The sequence below is a fragment of the Erithacus rubecula genome (genome assembly GCF_903797595.1).
Source record: "Erithacus rubecula genome assembly, chromosome: 11".
Taxonomy (NCBI): domain Eukaryota; kingdom Metazoa; phylum Chordata; class Aves; order Passeriformes; family Muscicapidae; genus Erithacus; species Erithacus rubecula.
Window position 1 is genome coordinate 4,458,495 of NC_136663.1, and position 21,945 is coordinate 4,480,439.

The 21,945-nt window shown below is 42.9% G+C and overlaps 2 protein-coding genes across 2 annotated transcripts in view; one reads left to right on the top strand and one right to left on the bottom strand.

Moving 5' to 3' along the window:
• Positions 1 to 21,945, top strand: part of FNDC3B (fibronectin type III domain containing 3B) — a 297,560-nt gene that overhangs the window by 228,633 nt on the left and 46,982 nt on the right. The window lies entirely within an intron of this gene.
• Positions 1,108 to 21,208, bottom strand: NCEH1 (neutral cholesterol ester hydrolase 1). The gene is made up of 5 exons (XM_079315497.1): positions 20,913 to 21,208; positions 11,901 to 12,129; positions 9,973 to 10,042; positions 7,871 to 8,042; positions 1,108 to 5,851 (listed from the first exon to the last, which is right to left on the bottom strand). Exons 1-5 carry the CDS (start codon positions 21,048 to 21,050, stop codon positions 5,234 to 5,236), a joined length of 1,227 nt encoding a protein of 408 aa, XP_079171623.1. The 5' UTR covers positions 21,051 to 21,208; the 3' UTR covers positions 1,108 to 5,233.

Below are 21,945 nucleotides of genomic sequence, written 5' to 3' on the forward strand. Positions count from 1 at the left end.
GGATGGAATGGTTATGAGGTGCTTGTTTGGGGTTTTTTGGGGTTTTTTTTCCCCAAGAACTCTGAGTAATTCCCCATTGGTGTGACTTTCCTGCCTTGTCTGTGCATGAATTCACAGCTGGGCTGCCCCAAGTATTGCTGCAATTCCCACAGTCACACTTCCTGTTTGAAAGTGTGGTTTTAGAAATTGCTGCAGCAGAATTTGCTTTAAACACTCCCTCTGCTGGCTATATTGCAAATGATTGCCTTTTTACTAAAAATCTCAGACTGGAATGGGATTGCTGTGAAATTACTAGGTTAACAGTAATTGCTAGGTTAAAAGTAATTTCCTTTATTCCTTCACCACACCCTGAATCCCACCTCTCAGTGGCCCTGAGTGTACTGCACTGTCCTGACACTGGCACTTGTGTTTGTGGGAGAAGGGCTTTCCTAAAGTACCAATTATTACTGCTGATTTAGGTCTCTTGCTATCAAATTTATTCTCTCCTTTAACAAGTTTTGCCTCTCCTATACCCCTAGACTGTCTTATGATGGGAGGTGTTGGGGTTTGATATTGTGCTTTAAAAATGAGTAATTATTGTAATGGAAGTATTTAGTGTTTTCTACATTTTATAAAATCAGAAAAAGTTATTTAAAATATTGTTTCTGTAAAAACAGCTTTAAAGAAGCCATTGCAGTGTTTCTTTTTGATCAATAAGTGAGACAGCAGGGGCAGAAAATGGGTTACAGGTCAGAAAAAAAAAGTGAATGGAGGGCAAATAAATAATAGGAATGAAAAAGGAACCTGGACTTCTGCTGGCTAAACCAAATTTCAAACATACACATAACCTACAGACACATAAAAATGTTTCTACATCAGAATGGAGAATGTGAGTTCTTCTGTTTATTTTAAGGAAGAACAACAGCACCAGTGCAGGTCTGTCCACTCTTCAGCACCAGCAGATGTGGTCACCACTGACCACTGGGCAGAAATGAAGTACCAGGAGGTGACCCTCACAGCCCATGGACACACAGCAGTCTCCTGCCTTGAAAACAATCAAAAATCAGATTGGAAATGCTCAGAAATACAAAACCAGTGGTCCTGGGAAAAATACAATTAAGTCACAAGTATATTTCACTTTATTTATTTGTTCTTCATTTTGATAGCACATCTCAGAGTACACTTGGTAATGAGATCTTACACATCTTTCCCCTGCTCTGGGGCAAAAAGCAAAAACCAGTCATACATAAAGTATTGAATGCATTCACATCAAGTATGTTGCATGTTGGGCTTTTGAACATCATAAATATGAGAACACTAAACCAGCTGATTTTAGATTTATTTTTTTAAACAATATCATTGTTACAGATCATAGCAGCTTAAAAGGTTTAACTCAAGTTTACCTGCTTCCATTATTTTTATTTTAAAAAGTTTCTAGTAAAGTTTGGTAAGAGATTAAAAAATATCAAGGCCCAAATACTACAAAATAGTGTTTTAAAGATGAATTATTTATATTTAGCTTATAGGGCTTAAAACTCACAATGGCCTTTCTGCTTTGACTGAGAATGCAGTTCTGGAATTACTTAGAGGAAGGTCAGGAAATTCAACTTATTTGTGATTTTTATGCATCATGAAACCTCTTGAAAGAGATCTGGGCTTCCAGAAATGTTGAACACCCATCCTTTAAGAGATCCTCTGCTAGGGAGATAAAATCTCCATCTATTCCTGCAAATATTAGCCAAAATACTGGGGACTCATTAATATAGTTATTAGGTCTACAAAAGCAAGATAAGAATGACTATAGGTTTTGTTATGCAAATTGATTTTTCTTTTTTGTTCTTTTTTTTTTTTTTTTTTGTCATCTGAATTCTTTGATAGCTATCAGGAACAAGATATTTTTGCAATAGAGGGGTAAAATCTCATTGTAGAAGGGGAAGAAAAGCTACCTACAAAAGGTATCTAGCCAAAATCATGGTAAGAAAAGAAACTTACAGAACATCTCCTCCAGAAAGACTCTACCATGCACAGGTGAAATACTGCTACAAACACTTGCTCTGATCCTACAACGTGCCAAGTGCCCTAAACTGCTTTGTGAAATAACCAAGGGATGAAGGTGCAAGATGTGCCTGAGGAAACACCTGGAGATGCAGGAAAACACAGGAACAAATCCAGGTGTTGTGAAATGGATTAATTTGAATCCCTCGCTATCAGGCATCTGCTTTCTGTAACCCTGAGTCAGCTCCTGGGAGCTTGCAGCAACACAGCTGGAAACAACCCTAAACTTCCAGTTTGGGGCACGGGGACTGTGTGCAAATGAGGACAAAGCACAGCAGGAGGAGAGCTGGGGTGGGACTAACACTCCCTTCAAGGTTTATACTGAATTTGATCAGTGTCTCATGAGGCTGTGCACTAAAGGGCTTTTAGTGCAACTCAGACCTCTTTTTCCCCATGTTGTAGGATCCCTCAGGTATCTCTGCAGCTCTCAGGCATTGAGCCAGGTGGCTGCAAGGTGAAAGCAGTCCAGATGCTCTGACAGAAGTAGTTAACACTGCACATCACACCCTCGTGGCGCTGGGATCTCGCAGCAGGCTGCTGGCGGCTTCGTAAACACACTCACTCCACTTAGGAACTTATCACCATTCCTTGTGCCAAGACTTTAATGTGCTTCAGTGCATGAAGGAAATTTACAACCAACTCCATGAATATATATATACACATATATATATATATTCCAGCTCTCCCTTTCAGTTAAAAACAGCAGCAATTATGTTTTAGGTTCGTAACATATTTATAACTTAGCTATAAACAAATGCTGAGCTAAAGCTTTGCAGAAAACTCTCAGGTAAACTTAATTATTATAAGATTTATAGAAATATTAACAATTTTCTTCCAGTACTACAGTTATACTATGACATATAATCACAGTATATCTACATATTATGCTAATGACAGTGAGTAGATATAAATTTTATCTTTTCTGACATGGGTTTACTCTTTAAGTGGGAAATTCAGGAAGAAACCTGCTGTTATAACTAGGTAAAGTGATTTTTTTTTTACTATTTTACTCATAGTTTAAAGTCAGGTAAATGTAGCAGTCTCCATATAAAGGGAAAGGACTCTGGGGCAGATTAGTAACTTGAATAGACACAACTTTGGTTGCTGTCTGTTTAGAGCATACAATCTATGAAGCTGTGTTTATGGGGAAAAGGAAGAAGGGGTTTAAATCCAGATAAAAAGTCTGAATTCCTCTGCAGTGTTAATTGGATTTCTGGATCAAAATTTATTCTAATTCAGATTGTCACTTGGTTGCTCTAATTCCAGCAAGTCTTTGTAAATGCTAAATGGAAGGAGAATCTGGGCCACTGTTCAAAAACTTTGTCTTGTGATCTCTGTGTGAACTATGCTGGGAATGAGTTTTGGCCTGCATGACTGAGCTGACATCCAGGCCTTGTCTCATTAATGGTTTTTCTTAATACACACAACCACGTTAACAACCTGGTGTTTCCATGAAGCAGTGATTCAGCAAAGCCATTCTCCTATTTAATTTAAATCCCAGTGAAAGGGGGCTGCTCTGTATATATTTGAAATGAAGGCAGTTTGATCTACCAGTACCTGGTGGGGTTTTTTAAACAACTTTTCAGAATCCTGCTGTAGGGAATGCTTTAATGAAATTGCCTTTGTCATGATCTCCAGGACCCAGGAAGCCTCACCTTAGGGTTCCTGACAGGAACCAGGACAGAGGGGAGCAAACAGCTCAGCAGGACCCGAGCCCAGCAGCATCCCTGATGTGGGACAGGCTGCTCTGAGGCAGCTCTGGGAGAAGGATGGAAAGTCAAAAGCCATGGGAGCTGCTGAGTGCCTGCAGCCATGTTCCCTGAGAGCTCAGCTTCACAGCTCCTTTGTGAGGTGGGCAATCATTCCCTCCCTTGCAGAAGTGGGGTGTAAGGAGATGATGTTGTTCTGCTGGGGACCCACAGGAAGTCTGTGGTAAAGCTGAAGAGGAATTTGATCTCCCACTCTCTCCTGTGTGCCTACTTTTGACACCACCTTCATTTCTGCAAGATGTGAGCAGCCTGGAAAACAGTCAGTCACAAAGTGGCTTCACTGCCCTGTCCTGCCTGTCTGAACTTTAGACTGGCTCAAACTGCACAGATTTGCTGCTCAGTAGTGAGATCACCTTACCTAAAGCAGGCTACAAGACAGACAAAGCTCAGCTGCAAAGCTCAGAATTACATCTTCTGTATAGATTGGAGCCCACTTCTCTTTGCTTGCTGTCCTCCTTTCATGAAGCAGGAAATAAAATAAAAACTACAAACACAAAATAAAAGTCAATGAACAAAAACTTCTACTATTAATTACAAACATTAGTGCAAACCACACAGCAGACTATTTGTAGTAAGGTCAGTATTTTCTGTAAGGAGGTTGTACAACTGAGGCTTTAAACACAGGTAAGTCACATTCTTTAGCCAAATTTGTAGTCAGCTTTGAAGGAAACTCACCCAGGAAACTTGGATTCTGCTTCTACACATAGTATTTTATCTTACCTATTTGTGTGTATGCTATCATACTTTTTATTGAAAATATATTTAGTCCTGTGCCTTCTAAAAATGTATTTATTAAAAGGCAGTAAAGACCAAATTTCAAAGCTGAATTATAGGTTTGGCTAAGAGACTCATCTAGCACCATTTTAACTGTCTAGAAGAGCTTTTGTGAAAAATATTTTAGAAAAATTTAAATGAGCAGTTTGTCTATGGCAAAAAGCCAACACCTAAATCCATGCTTGTCATTCAAATGCATGGCCCTGCTGTCCAAGGTGAGTGTTCTCACTGTGACATCAGATGCTCAACACTGCTGTAAACTAGCTCATGTTTTTTATGTATTCAGAAGTAGATGAATATGTTAGGATTTATCTCACATCACTTGAAAGGCAGGGCCTTTGTACCTAATTAAGAGTCAAAGCTTGAAGAGTTGCAGCCAGGTAAGAATCCTGCAGGAATCCTGATCTCCCTGCTCAACACACGTTAATGTTTGGCAACAAACACCTGGGAAAAAGTGGAAAAAAAGATTGATTTGAAAAAAACAAAAAGAACTTCTCAAAATGCTTTACTGGGCAAGGCCAATGGAGCTAGAAAAGGCTGCAGTCAGTGGTCTGTACCCCCAGCAGCTGCAGCCAAACACTGAAGTCAGAATTCAGAAAAGTGCACTTCACGCTCGCTCGCTCTTCTGCCGCACGCCCACCGCGCATCCTCCCCCTTCAGAGATTCTCATCCAACCACTTGATGTAGCTGCTCCTGGTCCGCACGCCGGCCGAGAAATCCGTGGGCCACACGGTGAAGATCATGCAGCCGTGGAAGCAGTCGTGGAAGTGGTCGAGGGTGACGGGCACCCCGGCGCGCTCCAGGCGCGCGGCGTACATGGCGCCGTCGTCGCGCAGCACGTCGTTCTCGCAGGTCAGCACGTAGGTGCGCGGCTGCCGCGCCAGCGTGGCGTCGTCCGCCAGCAGCGGCGCCGCCCGCGCGTCCAGCAGCGCCGGCAGCCGCTCCACGATGGCCGCGCTGCCCCGGGCCTGCAGCACCGGCCGGTAGCTCTTCTGGAAGGAGGGCGGCAGCAGCGCCGGCCAGTCGAGGCGCGCGCGCAAGGGCAGCGCCGGCCCCACGTCGAGCGCCGTGTGGTTGTTGACCAGCAGCTCGCGCGCCAGCTCGTAGTCGCCGCTGAGGTAGTCGATCCAGTAGTTGACCATGACGGAGCGGGGCAGCACGGGCATGTTCATGTTCTGCTGGTACGAGGGCGTGTTGAAGTCCAAGGCCTGCAGCACGGGGTAGATCAAGGCCTGCAGTTTGGGCCTGACGGGCAAATCCTCCTCTTTGCTGAGCTGCGCAGGGAAACACGGGACAGAAGGAAGGTTATCGATGTGGAACGTTCATGTGGCAGTTTTAGAGTGAATTCTTCTCTTGTACAGTGTAAGAGGCTAAAATGAGGGATGCAGAACTCCAGGTGGGCTCTTTGAAATGCTGTTTGTGTCCAAATGATGCAGCAATTCACGGGCTGTGGGTGACAGGAGCCTGGCCCACAGCCTGTCAGCCACAGCTGTGGGTTGTCTGAAAGCTTCCTCTAGTTCTGGTTACAATGCATTATATACTTTTCATTACAGAGCATGTTAAAACTTGACAACCAATCAATACCTTTACTATCACCTATAGCCTATCATAACTACTAACATTACCATATTCATGTTATGATTTTCCAATCACCAAAAGTTAGTATGTTACAGTTTAAGCTAGAAGTTGTTTTTCAGTTTTCTTGCAGTGGAAAATTCTGAGATCTTTTCTCCACTTGCAACATGGTATTTTTGTTTGTCTGTGAAAATCTTTTTGCTTGGTAAAAACATCTTTTGTCTGAGGTGGATTTATCTTTTGCTCTAAGTCATAAAAGCCCCTTCCAACTCACTTGCTCTTTGCCTTCTTAGTGACCCCATAAAACTCGCCCAGCAATTCTTTTCTTCTACATCAAAACTTGCTATCATTCCTACACCTTCTTCAGATTCTACATTCAAAGACCTTTCTGTTATACATACATATCTATGAGACCCTCCTGTCAACTCCTTATCCTTCTCAACATCACAGGTAATGTGGCTGCTTTGTCTGAAGGATCAGCAGCCTGATCATTTTCTGCTCTCGTGAGGTGGCTGTTCAGACAGACCCAGCATCCCGTTCCCAACAGAAATCTGTGACCTAAGTTTATTGAAGGGAGTAAGAAATAAAAAATGCAAAAAGTGGCATTTCTCTAACACAGTGCCCAGTTGAACAACAGGAAGATTTCCTGAATCAAAAGAGCTATTCTTGCTATTAAGAGCTTTTCATGGATTTTTCCTCCATGAATTGTTATAATTAGGTTTTTTTCAGCCAATGCAGATTACTACCATCCACAATTTCTTCTAGCAAAGAATCACCTGGTGCAGAAGCACCTCTCTGTATCTGACTCAACCTGCATTTGATTTGAGTCTATCAATTACACATTTGGTGCCCCCTGACTGCCTTACTGGAAGAGTCAGCAACCTCTTTGTTTCATCTTCTACACAAGATACCCAGTGTCCTATCGTGTCTCATCTTGTTTAAAAAGAATTATGCATCAGGAAATCAAATTATGAATGCTCTTCCCAAAGCATGGTACTATCATGTTTATCAGTCCTCAGTATTGAAGCTTTTGTTGTAATTGTCTCTTATTAATTTTTCCACCCTAATTCAATATTGCAAGGTTGTCATGCTAATTAGTTGCCTAGACATGGTATCTGCTTTCTTATCACTAATGGTTATGGAAATAGGAATAAGTTAGTAATAATAATATTTCATTCAACTGTGAAAAATAGTACTTGCCTCGGGTTTCCTTTAAACTCTTTACTAGATCAAATTCAGATTACATTTAAACTGCAGATACACAAAAGAAATTTCCTTAAAATTGCAAAATGCTACAGGAGGAAATTTTAACAGAAGAATTAAGCTCCATTTACTGTATATTTTGTCCTTCATTTCTATTTGAAAGAAATAAAAGCACATTTCCAGACAATTATCTAAAAATAGGCAACCATATTAAGAAATTATGCCTCCTTGGAAAAATAAGAAGTTCACCAGCAAAATAGATTAAAAAATGCATTTAGCTACCTGCTCTTAAACTCTGGTCCATAGCAACTTGTGACTGTAACAACACATCACAACTTATTTGATTCATATAGTGACTGAGTCACTTTACACAAGAAAAATTAGCAGATTCTGGATTTTTGCCATTCTGTTTTTAAGGGTGGCACACCACCTTGTGATGGTGCAGCACAAAGAACCTGCCAGCCTCTCTGGGCTGGACTGCTGTAGTGCAATACAGAACAGCGAGTGGGTGTTACCTGCTGGCACACAGCAGCTGCCAAATTCCCTCCTGCACTGTCCCCAGAGATTGCAATTCGACTGGGGTCCACTGAATACTCAGCTAAGACATCAGGCTGCAGGAAATGCTTTGTTGCACGAAGAGCATCGTTGTACTGCTCAGGGAAGCACACCTCAGGCACCAGCCTGTATCTGCAAAGGAAAATGAAAAACAATTCTTCCCTCTGCTGTATTGTATTGATGTTATTGTACCCCTCCTTTAGGATTGACAGGTGATATCAGACAACCCTTACTGGAAATAAGTATTTCATTAGGATAAATTGTACAGAAAAAGTAGGAGGTGTGTAATACCTATGTAAGAATTAATCTTATAATTAATGCTCTCATTTGGAAAAATTAAAATGAACCTACTGGACATGAATAATACCAAGATAGTATAAAACTGTGCAGCACTTTCCTAGGATTTCCCAATGGAGGATTTCATCATGCATTATAAAAATCAATAGTTAAAACACCCTTGGAAAGGGAGTCATTACACTGTGCCTGGTTTTGATCCAAATTCCCACCTTAACAAGTACAAGGGTGAGTAAATCATACACACCCAATATGCTCCTGTTTGGCTCAGCCAAACACCTAAGCACTTCTGCTTCCCAAACTTTTACTGATTTATTTACTGAATAAACCTTGCTAATCCCTCTGTGCCATGAAATGAACAATAAAAAATTAAGTAATGCCAATTTTCTCCTATGCAACAGATGCAATAATTCCTTTCCTTTATCAGAGAGAGGAGCAGAAATGCACCCATTGGGCAGGTGGGGGATGGAGGCACAGAGAGAGCAAACAGTCTGCCAGAAGAGCCAGCAGCTGAATCCCAGACATGAGGCTTTCTCAGCCTCCAGGTAACAGTGCAGGAGAAATCTGTTTGCATTTACTGAATAATCTGACATCCAGGAGTTGTTACTGGACCTTATGGTATAAAGCAAAGTTTTCGGCTTTTCAAACTACAGATTTTACACTTTCTTAGAAGAGCCTAGTGAACCAAAATTCAGTTCTCTGACAAAACATCTTTAGAGTGTAAGCTAAAGAAGTTTCAGATGCAGAAAAAAATTTTAAACATAAGATTAAAACTTTCAAACTCCAGCTGTGACCTGCTGTCAGAAAGCAATATGTATCTTGTATATACAGGAATCTAAGGGTGTCCTTTGGGAGCTCCTTGCAAAACTGCCTAACAGCAAACTGTGCAGAGATTGTGAAAGTGAGATGTGCAATTAGACCAACGATGCATCTAATTAGACTTGACTAATTGAACACCTTGATTGAAGGACATAATGATTAAGGAGAAGAGGTAATAGTAACTCAGAGCAATAGGCACAGTGATATCAGCATAAATTAGAAAATAAATAATAAGGAACTTTTCAATATTGCAATTGCTGCTTGTCTGGAACAACCAACAGCTGCTTTTTACATTTTCCTTGTTTCTAATAATAAAAAAACAAAACAGTAAAAAGAAAAAAAATAAACCAACCCCCCAACCCTTCAAAGTATACTATAATAAGCATTAAATGAGTAACAAAACTCCATATAATTAAGTTACAATTAGATCCCAAAGCTTGGTATGTAATGAACTGCAGGTGGGAAAATTGAGTAATTTTATCAAGTGGTTTGGTTTGCAAAAGAAAACACTGAAGTTGACAATAAAGATGGGAACAGTACCAATCAAGCTGGAGTCGTCTAGGTAATGTATTTAGCTAATCAAGAGGTTTGTTTGCCTTGGAATTATTCAACATGTTAAAAAAGCAGCCCTGCTTCTCTGTTGTCTGGCAGTCTTCTGCTCTTAAGGGAAGCACAAAGCTTAAAAGAGGACTGGAACAGTGGGAGATTGCAAGAGCAGCAGGAAACTGCCAGACCCCACAGTGTATTCTAAAATAATTAAACTCAAATGAACTTCTGATACCATCCCAATTTGTTGTAATTTTAAAAGGATAAAGGTATCAGACTGGTATAGAAAATTACTGTCCAAGTTAAAGTCTTATGGAGAAGCCACTAGCAAAGAAGAAGTAAAAAAACTGTGTTACATATTTCTAATACCTTAAAACTACTTGATCAGTTTTAGATTACTCACTCAACAGAGACAACAACAGCATTCAGAGATTCAGCCATGATCCTACAGAGATTGTTGTAAAGGCTTGTTCCTGGAAGGGAAGGACATGGTGTTAGGTACATGTGAGTCAATACTCAAAGCTCTTCCTAAGCCTTCTCAGAAAACATAGAGCCATCACACAGATCCATATCAGCCTGCAACTGATCAAGTACCAAATCCATACTACAGCAGAAGGAGGGTAATTCATGCCTTCAGAATCCTGCAGTCTAATGCCTCCTTCCTCCTCTGTTTCTTGGTGACTTCAGACACATCATTTCATGCACCTATCACAATTTTCTCAGTTGGCCAAAATCTAAGGTACCCAGTGGTTTGGGGACTTTAACATCCAGAGAGAGTTACTGCTGTATGAGTCACTGCCTCTGCTTCATTTTACTATAGCATGCATTGCTTTAAATCAAATGAGTTGCCCTATTAATGTCAGCTGAACTACTCATTTAAGGGAGGATTAATCACAGCTATCCTATTTATAAGAGGACTGATTATCTTTAATTTTGTTCCTTTCCAGTTACTCAATTGTTAGTTCTCAGTACTATAAAAATATACTAGGATACTAAAAGTTTTCTAAAGTATCCAGTCTTAAAAGTTATTATTTAGGTGTAGCAATTGTGTCATTATCTTCTGCATCTTGGACTCAGGGACACATCTGGCAAAGCCAAGCTATAATTATCCTGACAAAGTCCAGCAATTTAATATAAACTTTTGCACAAAAGTCATATGCAAACTATTACAGAACAACTGATGCAGGCAGGAGGTTAACAAATATCCTTCAGGCAGGTCTAAGAAAACCCATCTCAAAGCACAATTCCTGTAGGAAGAGGAGTAAAATATTTAACTGCTACAGGTCAAAGAAACTGGAATTTCCAAAGGTATGTGAAGGCCACATTTTGAAGTTATTTAGGAACTTAAATCTCACTCAAATCATGGTCTAAGTGACTTGTAAATCCAGAGTCCAAATACAATCAATATAGTCCATGTTTTGTATCATTTTGTAAAAATTCACTGATGCTCTTTTTCTGTAGAGGAAGCTGCAGAATGCAGCAGGGCTGTGTGGACTTCAGGATGTCATGGGAACAAGGTGGAAGGAAAAGAGAGAAGGCTCTTCCCAGATCTGGATCTCACAGCAGCCACAGGAACCACAAGCCCTTTCTCTCCCAAGGTTGTTTTCCTCCTGCCCAATGTGGAAGGAATCAGTGGTTACCTTATCACTGCCTATAGCTGTACCTCATTCCCTTTGAGCCTGTTTGTGGTTTTCAAGTTAATGGAGCAAACAGCATTAATTTCAAGGTAATAATACTAATGGTGGTGGTTGTCCCTAAGCAGCAACCTTAACCTAAGAGGAACCAACCTCTACCTGTTTCCCTCACACTCCTGTCTGTGCTCAGCAGTGACTATTCCCAGGTAGGTGTTATTTAAGAACCAAACATTAGCAAGGCTTTGCATGTAGTGTAGATCAGCTCAGCTTTCTGCTAATTATTCTCTGAAAATGAGGCAAACCCATGTAATGTCCTTATATGTAGCCACTGGAACATGATCACCAAGGACTGACTTTTGCACATTACCTCAGAAAGTGGGGGACTGGCCCAAGCAGCCCACACAGGCATCACAAAAATTTAATCAAAAAGCTAATTTTCCTCTCAGAATGTAACAAAATTAACCTTTAGGTCCTTTTACAGCTCACATGCAGATAAGATATGCACTTCTGCTGTGTGCTCATGGTATTTTTTTCTCTCTCTCTCATTAGACTTGATCCACCAGAGCGGAGACGATCGCTGTGGAATTCAGGTACATCTCAGCAAAACTGCCATTCCTGGCAGGAAAAGGAGCTTTTGGCTTTTTCTGCTAGGAGAAAAGCAGACTGGAATCCTATTTAATTACTGGCAGACACCTACTTGCACTAGCCAAGGCCCAGCCCCCTCCATGGATGTAAACAACGCTGCGCTTGAGGCTTTCATCTCCCTTCGCAGGAGGTTCAAACACTCTCACTTCCACGCCATCAAAAACTGCATCCGTGATCTTAATGCCTTCAGAGGAGACAGACTTCAGCTTGTCAAAGGTGCAAATCAAATAATTCAGAACTATCAAGTGATGGCTGAGTCTCAGATAGTGAATCAGGTGACACTAGAGTGGGGAAAAGAAGAAGAAAAGAAATTTCTGTTACTTCAGAGCGTATCATATGTGACCATACTGATGAGTAATAACTGCCTTCAAAGGGCAGGTCCTACATTATTCTTACAATATTCACTGGAATTTATCAAGAACCTCTAGTATTTTTAAAGCTGTATTAAAACAAAACGCTGCCCATAAAAGATCTCCTATGGAAAAATAAAATTAAACCATGAGCACTTTGTGTATCACAATCATAAATAAGCAGAAGATCTTCTGAAAGATGCCTTGGAAGGGGACAAACCTCATGTTCCATTAGGGGACCTATGAAGCTCCTCAGAGTGGTGCCAGCAGAGGGCAATACTACACAGGCGATGTTTTTTGGTGGAAAAGTATCAAAAATGCAGCTTATTTCTCTTGTTCCACTGCAAAGCCCAAGTCTTTCTACTTCCAAATTAAGAAAAGTTCCCAAGGACTGCAAAGAAATCTGGAAGCATGAATAATCTTAAAGGAATACAATGGTGTTTTTTGGCTTGTCCTGTGTTTACCTACTGAATTGGGAAGGATCTGAAACACTAGTCAAGAACAACAGTAAGTTAGTGACACTTTCTTCCAACCCCAGAGACTCAAGTGTGTTACTTTTTTATGGGATTAAAACACTATGAAACTGAAGAATCATCTCATCCTTCTGTCTCCTTGTGGCGGGAGACAGATTTTACCCCCTTTAGCTATCCAGGACTTTTATTTCCGTATTTATTTTTAACATTTTGCCCTGACTCGATTAGAAACCTGTTTCTCTTAGCAAACACTGCTGGGATTCAGGGCACTCCTCCTTGAAATGGTCACGACCTGCTCCCCACACATGACCTGCTGACTATTTGTAGTGCATACCTGTTCCCATGCCCTGGATGGTGCACCAGGACTGACAAAAGGGCAGCCAAAGGACCACAGTGTCCAAACTGACCTTTTAAAAGAAAAAGTAGTGGAGTTCTTTCACCTTTAAGCTCAGAAACTGGATAACCAGAAAAGCTTTTTTTACAAAATTCTCAGTCTAGGCAAAGGAGCTGGGAGGTAAAATTAACAGATGTACTTAACATATATCTGTATTAGAAAACTGTCAGCTGGGACCTTTTATTTTCTGTCCAGGCACCAAATACTCAGAACAAGAGGTGTCCTGTTGTATAGGGCTTTTCTAGACATGCCCACTTTGCAGAGTGAATTCTGTCAGTCCCACTAGTGCAGTTCAACCAGCTACAAGGAATTCAAGATGCTGCCACAAAGGCAGCAGGGTCACCAAGGCACTGGTCTAACCACATTCACCTGCAGAAGAACAGACAGTTGCCAGTTTAATCTGTACAAAATCTGCACACACCCCACTCCAGAATAAAAGCAAGCTTTGAAGCACTCAGCATCCTTTCTTCCAAAGGAGTTCTTACAGCCACAATCTCTTACATGTATTTTTTTCTCTGTTCTAATGAGTTTGAATTTAAAAAAAAAATTGAAATATTTGCTTTCATCCAGGTGGTGTACAGAAAAGGCCCTGCAGAGCTCCTACTGCAGACTGCTGTAGAAAAAAAAGAGACAAGTTTGATACTTTAAAAAAACCCCAAAATTTACACCAAATACATGGGCTGTTATGTGACCTGGGAGAGGAATCCACTTCCAAAACAAGAATAAAAAAAGCTCTTTTCTTTTCTTGCTTTAACTTGTAGTAACATCACCCTGCTGAGATGGCTTGGTAGGAATTCAAATTTCAAAATGTTTGCTGCTTTTTGGGTGGGATATAATTTCTTCATACTACAATTTTTTTCCTCTGGGAGAAGAAACACAAAATATCCACCCAGCAGGAAGAAATGCTGATTTCACAAGGATCTCTGAGTTTCAGCCTGTGTTTTTCTCCCACCATTACTTAAAATTCCCACAGGAAACCCCAGGACTAGTTTGAACTCTGAAGAGCAATACATCTATTAATAATTTGGCACACAAATTGGTGGGCTGCCACTAATGTAACCACATAAAGGTCTGATCCTCTCTGTGCCCTATGGAATTTCCCAAGGGAGATAACCACTGGGAAGCAGTTTCAGAAATACTTCTAAAGGAAATGTTCTTGTAGATTTTATTTAGCCTGACTGTGCTGCAATAGACATCTCGTTTTTGTTTTCTCCCAGTTTAGTTTGCATTCTTTGTAGACAACATTACCACATGTTCCCTGAAATCAGGGATGTTTTCTTTCCAAGGCTAGTTAGTGATGTTTACCACAAAGTGTTTTGCCCTGTTCTTCAAACCACAGAGCACCCTGGCAATCTGCAGCCCGTTCTCTTTCATGCCTATTTCTCCTAGAATAGGCCACTCTTTCCAAGAATCCATAAACTAGGAAGAGATGCTTTCTACATCAGGGCACAAATGCAACAGTCCTAATTGTTTATCAGACGTGGGCAGGTTTTTTGCCAAGCATTTATCAGACAGATTCCTTGTTAGTCAATCTGCCTGATCAACCTATTGACTTGTTATTTGCAAGGCATCAGGATTGCACTTTTTGCTGGCAAAGAGCCGGTCTTGTCCAAAGTTCTCACAAATAAATTTCTTCTTTTCCTCTCTCTAAATATATATATATATAAATATCTATCATATCTTAGCAGTCTGTACTAATACTCCTGGCAGAAGATGTACTTGGCCAACTCTCCTCTAGGAGTGCTTTGCCACTCAAAGAACAGCCCTGTCCATCCTGATGCCTGTTTTTCCCTGGCACCTTTCTTGTGGTGCCACTGGAGGCCTCAGAGCATGATCTTGCTGCACCAGCTCAATACAAACCCAGCAGAGGCAGAGAAACTAAATTTCATGTCATCACCTTACTGCGACCCCAAGGCAGGAGAGTGGATGCCTTGTGGCAGCAGCTGGATTGCCTTAAATCCAGTATAAAACTGGAACTGCTCATCTCATGTGAGCAATAATGGATTTGATCTTTGCTAGTAGCTGGGATTTTTTACCACCCTTCCAGTTACAACCTGTAGGGTTGCTGAAGGTTATCAAATATAACACTTAAAAATATTTGGGGATTATGTTTGTAGGTGTGTGAGGAATAGGAATAGGAATAGGAATAGGAATAGGAATAGGAATAGGAATAGGAATAGGAATAGAGAAGAGAGGAGAGGAGAGGAGAGGAGAGGAGAGGAGAGGAGAGGAGAGGAGAGGAGAGGAGAGGAGAGGAGAGGAGAGGAGAGGAGAGGAGAGGAGAGGAGAGGAGAAGAGAGGAGAGGAGAGGAGAGGAGAGGAGAGGAGAGGAGAGGAGAGGAGAGGATAGGAGAGGAGAGGAGAGGAGAGGAGAGGAGAGGAGAGGAGAGGAGAGGAGAGGAGAGGAGAGGAGAGGAGAGGAGAGGAGAGGAGAGGAGAGGAGAGGAGAGGAGAGGAGAGGGAGAGGGGAAGAGAAGAGAAGAGAAGAGAAGAGAAGAGAAGAGAAGAGAAGAGAAGAGAAGAGAAGAGAAGAGAAGAGAAGAGAAGAGAAGAGAAGAGAAGAGAAGAGAAGGAAGAGAAGAGAAGAGAAGAGAAGAGAAGAGAAGAGAAGAGAAGAGAAGAGAAGAGAAGAGAAGAGAAGAGAAGAGAAGAGAAGAGAAGAGAAGAGAGAAGAGATGTTCTCTGGTGAAAAGGGAGCTGTAATACTAAAACCTAGCAGAAAAGAAGAGAAAGCATACGGAAAAGGGGGAAGTGAAGAGACTACAGGAAAGAAGGAGGAGATAAAGATGAAAAGCCTGTGGGCAACTGGCCCAGAACTGCCATGCCTGTCACAGGCACAGCACATTGCTCGCTCTGGGTCACAGCTGCAAAGTCTCCTTCTCTTTCACCAGGTCATTCCCATGCCTGAGATTTTAAGGTAAGGACTATGCAGGCACTCCCTAGGTACTGAAATGTTCAAGACTGACACCTTCCTCTGGTAAATTCTTTGAAATGGGGTGCCAGATACTGAAAGATTTAATTGATGTAGGAGAAATTTTTCAGTAGATGAAGAAAGGCATCAGGGCAGAATGAACAAAGTACTGCAACAGTGAGGCACCACTACTTCACCTTTAACCACCAATACTTGTCCCTAAACTATATAGATTCTTCTATTGGCTCCCCAGCTGATAATTTAATGAAGAAACTCACATCCCCCAGGGACTTGAATTCCATACTTGTCATGTGTTCAGGATTGCAAAAAAGTAACCCAAAAGTTTTTGTTGCTAATATCCAGTAACCTCTAACACTACTGAGCACATGGGGACTCTGTCCTCAGATAATCTCCTTGGCTAAGCCTGGCTCTGCCCTTTAGCCACGGAATTATTGCGACAGGTCGCGCTTGCAGCGCACAAAGGCAACACCCCCAGAGCCACCAGCTGCTCCCTCCAGTGCCCCCCAAACAGGCACAGCCAAGGTCCTGCACTGACCTTTCAGGCCTTGGGGAGGAACAGGAACTGGGCAAACAGCTGAGGCTCTTTTTGCATCCAGCACTACTTGGGACCCAGCCAAATCTCACTCATGACTCGACCGAGTAATGATGCTGAACTGCAAGGCTGAACAAAACCCAATTTCCTACCTTAAAAGACACAGACACTATAGTCAGTCCTGGCATTGCTTGGAAAAGGATACTTCCATGAAGGTTAGAGGCCAAAATGCCAAGACAATGTGTGCAGTCAGTAACAGATTAGTGATAAATAAACAGGATGATTTCCACATTTAGCTGTGTGTAGAACATACTGTTTTGTGTGCATTTTGGGCAATTTACCCTGTTTAAGGGTGATTTTACAAAAAGATTTCTCAATGCAATGTCTTGTTGCCCAGTAAATAACATGTCTTTTTATTACTATTAGAAAAAGACAGTTTTCAAAGACAAGTGCTCTTAGTTTATGAATTTCCTTTAGAACTAAAAAGAAACCAGGAATTTTTCAGTTTTCAGTTTATTAACTAGAAGCAAAATCTAGATTATGTTTTAATGTAAGTATTCAACCATGATGATCTGCTTTTATAGCAACATAAATTATCTGTTCCTGAAAAAAGGACTTACAGTGGGTTCAGTTTCTGCTCAGGTGCCAGTGCTGTGAGACCTACCTGCCATAACTAAAAACCTGTTGTACTGTAAATCAGGTCTAAGATTGTTCTTGCATCCAAAGCCATCAACAACTAACTTCACTGCCTACAACTATGACTTACATCTGCCCAGAAGTCACACACTCTGAAATATAAGAAATATGTGAGAAAATAAAATATTAGAAAGAACTATCACTGTTTTCTTTACTCCTGAATGTTGATATCCCACGGCTGATTTTATTCCAAAAGTGAGTGGAGAAGAAGCACAAAGGAAACACTTGGCTGATGAGAAGTTTTCTGCCCTGTACAGCTGCCTGCCTCCTTCCATATACATCTATCTGATGGCCTCTATGCCAACTCGTTTATACTTCCAAACCTTTGCTAACAGCTGTCCCAGTTCCAAAAAAATCTTCTTTCCTTGCCATGCACCAGAATAGCAAGTATCTTGACAGTGGTGTTCAGAAATAACTTATTTCAAAGGACTTGAATAAACATGTGCTGCTCTTTCCTCCTCTAAGGGAGAGTGGTTAGAGGAAGAAGTGAAAAATGTCTTTTATCAATACTGCTGTTACAGCAGAATTACAAAATGTTGCTCCAGACACTTTGAAACAGACACCAACTGAAAAAAATGACCGTGGTTAAATCTATGGCTCAGTCCCGTAATTAACTTTATGTGGCCTCCCAAATTTCAGCGAAGCTGAGTTCTGATGTACCTGTATATATATATATGTATGTATAAAATTTTAAAATTTCTAATCTCAAATTGAGTTATATCACAGTTTTATGTAAAAATGTTACCATGCCCCATTTTTAGACAAGTGATGGCAAATTTCCTTCTCTTAGGTAAGCATTTTCACATCAATTCATTAATATCATTAAAGTCTCAGTTTCTCTGTTTTCTTCCCAGAGCAGCACAGGGCATTAGAGAGGGCACAGGAACAGGGCTCTGAAAAGCCATCTGAGTTTTCAGCACCTCCACTGAATTTTTGTGGCCTCAGATAAGCATTCCAGTTCTTCCTACCTCTGTTCCCCCCAGTTTAAGACTAGGTTAGCAGTATCAGTTCCCTTCTGCAGTACATTTTGAAATCCACTTAAAGAAACCGCCCCATAAGCATTGCGCACTTTTAAAATCACCTGATTATACTCAAACGTTTGTTGGAGTCTCACCCTGAGCCAGGACACTGACTCAGTCCCAAGCTTGTAAAGAAATTTATAGCTGACTGGGACAAAACTCTATGTGCAAATGTAAAAACCTTATCATTAGGACACTGGAAGCCAGTGACAGGCTATTGTGTTTTATTCACAGTGATTATTAATGCAGTGAGCAAACAAACATATTATCCCTAACAAGAAATGGTCACACTTAATCATCAGAGTCTTGACAAATCCATTTCAAAATAAGCAAATGACAATTAATTTATTTGAAGCATATGAAGTTTGTGGGGAAAAAGTACATTTCAGAGATTTTAAAATTAGAAAGGTGTTTCTGTCAGCTGTCAGACCTATAAAGCAAAGTAATAAATAGCAAGCTGAAATACATTCAGAAGTGGGTAAAAGTTCAACAGTCACACTGAGAGAAATGTTAAACCATTTGGCCTTGAAACAGCTGATAGACAAAGAAAGAGGAAGCTGAGCTCTAGCAAAGGACGTACACTTTATTATACATAAGCACACACAACAGCTGCCTAAAAAAGTAAACACACAAGCTTAACTTTTACAATCCTACCCTGAGTACACCAGAGTTCCTTCCTAATGACAGTCATTTATTCCTGACTGTGCTGCCTCAGTGTTTGTTAGAGAGATTTCTGAACACTTGGAAAGCACCTTCTCTTTCTCTCCAGAAACCAATGCCCCAAGGCTCACCTGCTGTGTGACTGGGGCACCTCTAACAACTCACCTCCTTCATGCTTCTGTGCAAAACTCATTTGTGCCTTTGGTTTGAAAGTGATGTTAAGGAACTGTTACTTGCTTTGTAGTTTTTCTCACTATTGAAGATTTTATTTCTAAGGTCAGAGATGTAAACAATTAAGAAATGACCACTTTCTCCTAATAAAGTCTTCCTTGCCCCAGAGAGTGGGGCAGATGTGGGCACCTCAGCCGTGCTGCCAGCCTGCTCCAGCTGGCACTCACCAGGCTTTATTCCTGCCAGCTCCTTCTGGGATTATGACCTCTAGAATATCTCAAAAGAGATAATCCTCAGCCTCCAAGCTAGAAGCACCAGAATGCATCTACGCCCAACACATCACATAAACTGAATGTGTAGCTGAGGCAGCAGCAATATAAATATATATAGTCACAGTCCTACCATCTTCTAAAGTTAAGTCTCTTTCAGCCAGAGGTTCTGGCCTTGATTCAGGTTTCAGATTCCTGGACAAACCATGACACTGTGTTTTGCAGGCACCATGGCTCCTCTGTCCCTGCTTACCAATGAATTTGGGCAAGCTGAGCACTTGCAGTTCAGTCACTTGAGTTAAAAACATGGAGCAAGTGAATGTGAAGCTATAGATTTTACTGCAGAATTTAAGCTATTGTATTGCATAATTTTTCTATTGTACAAGAGCATATACAAGTGACCAGGTTTTATCTGTACAGCAAACAAGTTTTATAATTTCATCCTAGAGCCATGCTTTGATTCAGCCATACAACTGGACCATAAGATGTCCCAGGGGATTAGATGAGTGATCAATTTAGTCCCAGCCTCTGTCTCCAAAGGTGACAATCAGAGAAGCTATTCAGGCAGAATATACAAGTTTGGACACTACATGGTCCATTGACCTCATGCTCCCCACTATCCACTTAATGTTACTGCATTAAGAATGTAGCAGATACATTCCCACCTAGTCCATTCATGAGCCCTCTGTCCTCTTTAAGCCCTTTTTGAAGGCATCATCACCTGCTCCAAATACAAGCTTTTGCAGATTTCAAAACAATTCAGTAAGCTGAAATCAAAAACAAAACAACTTTCAGTTTTCACACACATAGTGCTTTACATCAGTCCTGTCCATGACTGATCAGTCCTTGTGAAAGATCAGATAACATTAGAAGAAAACAAACCTCACAGCTAAAGCCATTGTCAGAAATTTTGCCATCCCTGTTCTGTTTCATGTCAGCCTAAAAACATTGGCAGAAAATAAGGGAGAAATGATTACGTGACAACCGCTTTGTGACAAAAAGCAAGCATTCACAGAGTTTTCTTTAGTAATAAGACTCCCAATGAAGTTTAATATTTAAAAGAGCTTCCTATATCTTCTTTCCCTAAGGCATACGTAATGGATCAGATTAAAACCCACTAACTGTTTTTTCCTGACCACGAGCCGGCAAGCCGCGCACCAGACCGAGCCCCATGCGGTCAGGCTGCGCCGGCAGCGGCCGGTGCCGAGCGGCGCTCGCCGGACGGACGGACGGACGGACAGATGGACGGACAGGGCGACACCCGGGGCTGTCCCGCTCCGCTGCCGCCGCGGAGCCAGCGCCTTACAGAGACACGAGTCCGCTTCTCCTCCTGCACGCGGGGCCGCGCGGTGCTGCGGAACCGTCCCCAGCACAGCGATGTCACCGAGCCGGGGTGACGGGCACTCCCCGCTCGGCTGCAGGCACAGGGCAGCCCGGTGGGGCCGGGCCGGGAGCGCCGTGCGGGGATACCCCGGGCCGGCACCATGACCGCGCTCCCGACCGCCCCCGGCAGCGGCGCGGGCACCGTCCGCCCGCCCCCCAGAGCCGCGGTGCCGGGGCCGCCTTACCGTCTGCTGCACCGCCCGGAAGGTGGCATCCAGCAGCATCAGCTTCCAGGGGTCGGACACGGCGCCGGGCAGCGGCAGGTACACATAGTACGCGGACAGGGCGGCCAGCGCCGGCAGCAGCACCCAGGCGGCCCGCATCGCCTCCTCCGCGCCGTGTGCGGCCGCCTCGCCGCGCTCCCCGCGGGGCGCGCACCGCCCCCGGGCCGGCCTCCCCCGGAGGAAGTCCCGGCGCTTCCTCCCGGGCAGCCGGCCGTGTGCCCGGCCCGAGCCGAGCCCGCAGCCCGCCCGGCGCCGCCCCGCCCCGCCGAGCCGCCGCGGAGCATCGCCGCGCCTGAGGCTGCCCGCGCCGGGCGGGGGCTCCCGGGGGAACGGGCTGTGCGGACACGCGAGGCGCGGGGTCACGGAGCGCCTCCATCGCGCGTTCGGCCAACAAAGGCATCCTCATCTGCAGCGCTGCCTCCTGGCACCCCGTACCCACTGCTGACACCCCGAATCCATTGCTGATACCCTGTACCCACTGCTGGCACCCCGTACCCACTGGTGACCCCCTGTGCCCACTGCTGACACCCTGTATCCACTGGTGACACCCCGTACACACTGCTGACCCCCTGTACCCACTGGTGACACCCCGTACCCACTGCTGACACCCTGTACCACACCTGAACCCCGTACCCACACCTGACCTCTGTACCCACACCCAAACCCTCTGCCCAGCTCAGGCTGAGCGGTTCGGTGGGGGCTGACCTGGCAGCATCCAGCCCGACCCACAAGCAAACCCCGCCGGTTTCATGGAATCACAGAATGGTTCGGGTTGCAAGGGACCTTAAAACCCATCTCATTCCAAACTCCCTGCCGTGGATAAGGACACCTTCCCCTAGAGCAAGCTGCTCCAAGCCCTGTCAGACCTTGATTCTCATATTTAGGGGTTGTAGCAGCAGCAGATGTGCACAGTGGCAGCTCTCTGCCAGCAGAGAACAGGAATATCAATGCTCAGGTAGGGTTTGCCCTTCTCCATGAGCCCAGAGGCTGAGGA

Bases quoted from the DNA above. Each gene is read 5' to 3' on its own strand.
- NCEH1 (XM_079315497.1), bottom strand. From the start codon at position 21,050: ATGCGGGCCGCCTGGGTGCTGCTGCCGGCGCTGGCCGCCCTGTCCGCG. The intron at 12,130-20,912 runs GTAAGGCGGCCC...TCCCCACTCTAG, and splicing joins TCCGGGCGGTGCAGCAGACG to TGTCACCTGATTCACTATCT. The intron at 10,043-11,900 runs GTAGGTGTCTGC...CTTCCCTTCCAG, and splicing joins CTGGGCCTTGGCTAGTGCAA to GAACAAGCCTTTACAACAAT.